The sequence below is a fragment of the Fukomys damarensis genome, unplaced genomic scaffold (genome assembly GCF_012274545.1).
Source record: "Fukomys damarensis isolate Sample0158 unplaced genomic scaffold, DMR_v1.0_HiC HiC_scaffold_18, whole genome shotgun sequence".
Taxonomy (NCBI): Eukaryota; Metazoa; Chordata; class Mammalia; order Rodentia; family Bathyergidae; genus Fukomys; species Fukomys damarensis.
Window position 1 is genome coordinate 34,694,516 of NW_022900930.1, and position 7,123 is coordinate 34,701,638.

Here is a 7,123-nt window from a genome sequence, read left to right on the forward strand (position 1 = left end):
GTGTGTCTGCGGCGAGCGGCCGCCTCGCCCCCTGCGGGGCCGGGAGTACCTGAGCTCGTTTGCCTGCCGTAGGGGCGCAGCCCTGGAGCTTCCCCGCTCACACTTAGTCAAGAACAGCTGTTAACGCTGCCATCTCGGTCTCGTCACCCCTTTCTCCTAGGCATTCGCATTTCCATTTATTTTGATGGTGCTGATGGGTAGGTGGGTGGGAAGCGTTGCAGTAACTGGTTTAAATGCTTTTTCCTGAATGGCTCCGTTTTCGTATTATGCTCACAGTTTTCAGTCCAGCATTCCATTGTCGATTTGTTTGGTGATCATTCTGCACGATTTTCTGAATGAGATCAGGGCAGGCCGTTCAGAAATCCGTTTCAGAGTTTGTCAACCGCTGCCGTGAAAAGTGCTGTTATGTTTTAGCCCTTTTCAAGCAAACCTTAGTTGTAGCCTTCAGAATTGCCAACCTTTTTGGTTGGACAAGATTAAACAGTTCTGTTTTTAAGACAGAGGAGAAATATATGTATTGAATATTGGATCATTTACCACAAGGATCACCCAAAGCATGGTTTCCTAAACACTAAAATAGCTCTAAAAATGAGAGCTTCGCTGGATTTAAAAGTAATTTCAGGTGGGGGAAACTTTCAATTGCTTCTGTTCAGAAAAAGGCAACTAATAGCACTTTCAGAGCTGAAGAAATTATGCTTTTTTAAAAAATGCATTTCGTAAATACTGCTATTGCAGGAATCTTGTATAGTACTTTATAGCTACTTCTGTGTACTGAGCTTTTGGATGTCTTTTGGGATTAATTATGAGTTATTTTAAAAGCCTGTTTTGTTTTTTAATTGTTGACTTTGGAGTTTAGAAACCACATTCCAAAGCAAAGCTACAGTACGCAGAGGAAGCACTTTTGTGTACTTTGTGGTTCCTTGCTTCTCTGTGAACTTTTCCCTTAGATAACTAACACTAATTTTCTCCTTTTCTCCTCTCTCCTCTTGTCTCCAGAACAAAGTCTGAGATGGATGTGACATGAATCATTTTACAGGCTGCACACAACTATGACCATTTCTGAAGCCCTTTTCTCAGTAAAGTAGATCAAGATGGATGAATCTGCCTTGTTGGATCTTCTGGAGTGTCCTGTATGTCTAGAACGCCTCGATGCCTCTGCAAAGGTCTTGCCTTGCCAGCATACGTTTTGCAAACGATGTTTGCTAGGGATTGTAGGTTCCCGGAATGAACTCAGATGCCCGGAGTGCAGGACTCTTGTTGGTTCAGGTGTAGAGGAGCTCCCCAGTAACATCCTGCTGGTCAGACTTCTGGATGGCATCAAGCAGAGGCCTTGGAAACCTGGCCCTGGTGGGGGCAGTGGGACCAACTGCACAAATGCATTAAGGGCTCAGGGCAGCACTGTGGTTAATTGTAGTGCAAAAGATCTGCAGAGCTCCCAGGGTGGACAGCAGCCTCGGGTTCAAGCCTGGAGCCCCCCAGTGAGGGTGAGTAGCCTGCAGAAGCAGTTTGATGAATGAAAGTGGTGATAACCACAGTTTTATCTCTATTCTTAGGTTCCTGTTTCCTCAATCAGCTCATTGCTTAAAAAGCCACGCCTGTTGGGACAGATAGGGATAATATCTCAGTCTTTTGTTTTCTATGTCGGAATGAGATTGGCTATAAATAATTTATTTCTAATATATATCTTGATTTTTAAATTCCCAGGGTCTCTTGTCTTTACAGACATTTGGGGAAGAAAGCAATGATTCAATGAGATGTAAAAGCAGTTTTTCCATTTTAAAATGTTCATTTGATATGGTTTTATCCTTTTAACCGAGTGTGCAATCATAATTACGTATGTATGAATACATATGTGTATATATGTTGTAAATATGTGTGTGGGTAAATCATACACAGGAAATGAAGCCTTAATTTTCGTGTTGCTTAGAGTCATTCTATTGGTTTTATGAATGCACAGCACAGAATTTACTGGTTGGAGGAATTCTTAGCAAATCATGGCCACAGGTAGCAGAGTTTCGTTGCTGTAGCAACAGAATGTCACGTAGGACTACGCTAAAACATCTGGCTTTATGTTGAGCTTTACAGGGAGTGAAATGAAATATTTCCTTGAAATGATTTTTCTTGGGAATTGGGCTGAAATAATTTTGGGTGAAGTTAAATATTTGCATAGTTACTATAACATAGTTGTAGAAGGTAGGGTATTCCAAATAAATAGAAATTATTAATTATTTTGTTGATGATGGCTCCCTGGTAAGATAAGCTTTTTTTTTTTTTTTTTTTTTAATAAAAATAAAAAGTAGTCATGGGCATCAGATAATAAAAATAATTTCTTTTTTGTTGGAAGAAGCAATTTTGGTAATTGGCCAAGCCATGGGATGGCAGATTAGATAGCATGAATTCGCAGATGTGGCTATCAGACAGCTGTAATAGAGTGGTGGTTCCTTTAAGTCCTTCTCAAGTGCATCTTTTGTAAATGACATTATGTGTTTACATCACTAGATGTAAAGTATATAAAGCATTCTAGTAGCTAGAAAACTGGATTACTAGAAAACAGTTTAATCACTAGGCTCTGGTTTCTATTGATCCTTAATATATTTTTAAAGATAGAATTTTGGATTAGAGAGACTTTCTTATTTGAAGCTCCCATGTTTTGAAATTGGTCAGCTTATGACTTTTCTTAGGTTTCTTTTATAGCATTTTTTGGTTCCTATGAATATTTTAACCCCAGAACAATCAATAATCAAGTTAATAATTTCTGGGACACTGGATTCAGGTCTGTACCTTAATGAAGGGGTAGATTTGTATCTCTGGAGAGGTTTGTTTCCGTGTTACTTAGAGGGGAAAGCATAGCTTCTGGCTAGGAATAAGAGTTTCTCAGTTGTTGATGCAGTGCCTTACCTGCTGTGAGGAATGTAGTGAATGTTTGATCACTGATTTTAAGGAGAGGTTATAGCATTCAACTTGAGTTTTAAGGGCCATCCCCTCCCTTCCTCCTTACCTCCCTTTCTTCTTTCCTGGGGCTTAAACCTAGAGCCTTCCCACTGAGTTACATCCCCAGCCCTTTTTCTTTTTTATTTTGAGACAAGGAGGTCTAAGTTGCTAAATTGCTCAGGCCTCGCTTGAATTTGGTGATTCTCCTGACTTAGATTCCAGAATACTGGGGTTACAGGCATGCGCCACCATGCCTGGCTTATTTTCTTTCTAACAGAAATTAACTGTTTGATGCTGCATTTTTAATCTGAACTGTTAAGCTCCTAAAATTGAACTTTGTTCTTTGGCAAGTTACTTAGATTTTGATCCTGTTAGCATTATTTTTCTGGTTTACCTGATTTTCCTAATTTGCTTCCTATTTCTTCTTTGGCATAAGAAAAATTACTTGCCATGAGGCTCAATGGAACTTGAGCCCTAATAACTTGGATAAAATAGTTGAGGTGGATCAAAAAGGAGATATGGCTGTTATGGAACAGAGTGTGGAGGTGGGGACAAAAACATCAAACAAGTAAAACAACTCAGTCTAGGTCGAAGCAAATGATGCAATTACTTAGAAAAGAAAAACTTTTTTTTTTCTAGTTTCCCATGAGCATTGACTAGTAGCACCTTGTGCTTTCAAGTATTCAGAATATCCAAAGCTACACATATAGTGCAAGCATCTGAAAGATAAATACATCTATTTCTAGAACACAGTCCTTTTAAAAGTAAGAAATCTGTAACATATGGCCACATGGTGACTGTAATGGGCTCCTCTGGACACTTCCCTGAGGTGACTGTAATAAATCCCAAACGTGCATCCTCCTCCCTTCGATGTTCTGACACAGGCAAGTGGTACAGTGAGCCTGTTTCCACATGTTGTGCAAAGCTGAAAGTGATAACATGTGGAATGTTGCTTGAGTTTACTGGTTATATTCTCTCTTACCTTAGGTTGTGACCATGTGGCTTCCGCATGCATTTAGCTGAGGGAGATTGGATGTTATCAGCAGATTTTAACATTTCCAATGTGTGACACACATCTTGTTCCCAGAATTTTAGTGTTTCCTGCCTAATGTGAAGAAGAAAGGAAAGAGTAAGCGTTGGGTTGGAGTCAGCGTGGTATCTGCCAGTTCTTTACCTCAAATGAACAATTCCTGTTGGTTTCTGGCTAACAGTGGAAGGAGCCACAGGCAAAGGGAGATAACAGATAACCTTTCAATGGATTAAAAAAATGTATCTGCAGAGTACTATATCTCTAAAAATATATATATTATATATACCGTATATATGAATATCTGTTAATGAGATGGAAAATATGCTTGGTTCCTATAGAATTGTGATCTAATAAGACTAGTTCAATTTTGCTTTCTATGTATAGTTTAATTGGCTTACAATCTACTAATGTCTACACATGTTTCTGTCCATCTAGATGCCATTACTGCCTCCACCTCAAAGTGAATATATCATCAGACCACCAACTTAGACCTCATTCTTTCCTTTAACAAGTATTTATTAAGCCCTTACTAGGTGCCTGATTCCACACCAGCTGTTGGGTAGGAAATGATGGACCAGACGTATAAGTTCTGCTCAGGAACTTTTGGTTGTGTGGTTGGTTTCATGGGGAGACATTACTAACATAATATTAGTGCAGGTATGTAGTTAAATATGGAGAGCAGGAGAGCAGGAGATAGAACTGTTCAATGTGTATGTCTTGGGGCGATCCTTAAAAATCTTCCTTAAGGATAGGCATTTGAACTGAAATCTGAAGAATGAAATGACATTTACTGAATGAATAGGGGCTGGGCAGGGAAGGGGCAGAAGGGAAGAGTATTGCAAGACCTTGACTTACAGCAGCAGTAGGTTTGGCTTCTGGGAAGAAGGGACCAAAGGTGAGTGTGAGCAGCCACAGGGATGGTGATGTAAAATGAGGTTAAGGGACCCATGACACCCAAGGTGTTAAGTATCAACAAAAGCCATACGGTTTAGGGTTAGAGAGTAAGTGCTCTGCACTTGGAATTGGAGCTGTGGAGCTCATTGGACTGAGATGATGAGCTTGGCTTTAGAACAGATACGCAGTTGGAGCTTCAGTCAAACAATTGAGACAGGAGAGGTAGGGAAGGGAATACAGTTGAAATTCTCTTTTCCTTGCAGATGCCAAGTGTGTTTTCATTTCCTCATAGTCACTGTCATAGCTCCCTACTCTCCCTTTTCCCATTGCTGACTGTTATAGGCTGGTTTGTATCTTTCAAAATTTTTTAAGGGAAGTAGTAACGCCTAGTAACTCTGAACATGGCTCTCTTTGGAGGTGGGGGCCTTTAAAGATTTGGCTAGGATAAAATGAGGGCCTAATCCAATATGACCAGTGTCCTTATAAGAAGAGATCAGGACACAGAGAGACACAGAGAGAAGACCATGTGAAGACACCTGGAGAAGATGATTATGTACAAATCGATGAGAGAAGTATCAAAGAAACAAAACCTGCCAACCCTTTGATTTTGGACTCTTCTGGTTTTTTCGAACTGAGAAAATAGATTCCTGTGGTTGACGCCATCCAGTCCATGGTTGTGGCAGTGACTGCACATGATTTCCAAAGGCCAGCCTCTCCAGTCACCTTTTTGTTCACTGTCGATCTCTGCAGTCCCAGTTTCCCCCAGACCTGTAGTAGTCCAGTACACTGTGTCCTTAATTCTCAGGTAGAATACCTTCAAGTAGTTCAGGGTCAACCCCACACTCTCAGTGGCTCAAATTGTCTGTTGTAATTCCATAAAATAGACAGGGATATTATAAGAAGATTGACGTTTATATGACAATACTCCTAATACACAGGACAGGAGAACTCTTAACGACTTTCTTATCCTTAACAAATCAGACTCATCTGAAACTGGAGTCCGCAGAGGTGCTTGGCCGGACTTCATGTGGATGTCTGTGGTGTTACTCAAGGTAACAGAGAACTGAAGAAGCTCTGGGGAGTAAACAGGACAACCGAGTTAGTGCAGGTAGATGGTTGAAAGCTACTGCCAGCTGTGAATTTCATCTTGGGCTGCCTTTGACATCCAAGCAATGGAAAAGTGTTGTTGGAGATCTTTCAGACTCAGTTCTATGCTGTTATCTTTACTATGCTAGGACAAAGGTGGCCTTTGTGCCTGTTTCTATTAAAAAAAGGTGATGTACTGAGGAGGTAAAATGCACAAGAAACAGAGGCAGCATACTGTGAAACACAAGTGGGGTGGTAAGATAGAGAATATGTCTATGGAGTGGTCCCTGGACTAAGTATGCAGCCAGAGCAGACTGAGAGTGGCCTGGGGTGTCAGGATGGACACCCCTGGGGTGTGGAAGGTTTAGTGCACTGTCTGAGGAATTGATGTCTCTCCGTAGATAGTGTTATGGTTTGGGTCTGGAAGTCCCCCCAAAGCCTCATTCAGTCTAAGGTAGCTAAATCTGGAATGTGTGATGCTAGGATTAAGGGCCTGAGATTAGTAAACCACTACCCTTGAGTGATTGGCTTGGCATCACCCTAATCCCTGTAGCCTGAGTAATATAAAGGGAGCAGAAAGACACTGTGAAGGCCCCTTGTTACCCTTTGCTACCTTGTGGGTGCCATGAATTGTTTCTCCCCTGCAATGCCTGTTTGCCATCCTTGCCTTGCAACCAGCCAATTATGGACTGAAATGTCTACGAACTGTAAGCTCAATAAACTCTTTCTCCACTAACTTTGGTTGTTGAGTATTTTTGTCTCAGCAGTGAGAGAAAAGTAACTAACACAGGTGAGGTTAGAGGTCTGTACTAACTCATTCTGGACCTAAGTTCAACATTATTGTGGTGGTTTGGCCGAGGGAATGGTTTTGATCTTTCAGAATGGCTGAATTTTAAGAGAAAGGGTCTAGACTTTTTTTTTTGGCAAACAGTTGTTGCAGATATTCTTGACCTTGTGTTTTACTCATCACTTTATCCTTTATCCCTGCTCCAGGTCTCATGTTTGCTGTATCCCTAACTTTAGTTGTTACTAAATCAGGCTCAGTGTGAGGCTTTGGGATCCCCCTACTCTTTTTTCTCTCTCTCACTTTCTTTCCTTTCCTCCTTTCCCCTGTTCCTCTGTTCCTCCTTGCCTGCCTGCCTGCCTCCCCCCTCCCCCTTCCCTCCCTCTCTCCCTCCCTTC

General features: G+C 41.2%; 1 protein-coding gene across 3 annotated transcripts in view; it reads left to right on the top strand.

Annotated features, from left to right (window-relative positions):
- Positions 1–7,123, top strand: part of Sh3rf1 (SH3 domain containing ring finger 1) — a 202,758-nt gene that overhangs the window by 48,964 nt on the left and 146,671 nt on the right. For all 3 annotated transcript variants that reach the window (XM_010629845.2, XM_010629843.3, XM_010629844.3), the window contains exon 4: positions 997–1,484. In XM_010629845.2, the coding sequence (XP_010628147.1) occupies positions 1,092–1,484 (393 nt within the window). In that variant the 5' untranslated portion in view covers positions 997–1,091. The remainder of the gene's footprint in view (positions 1–996; positions 1,485–7,123) is intronic.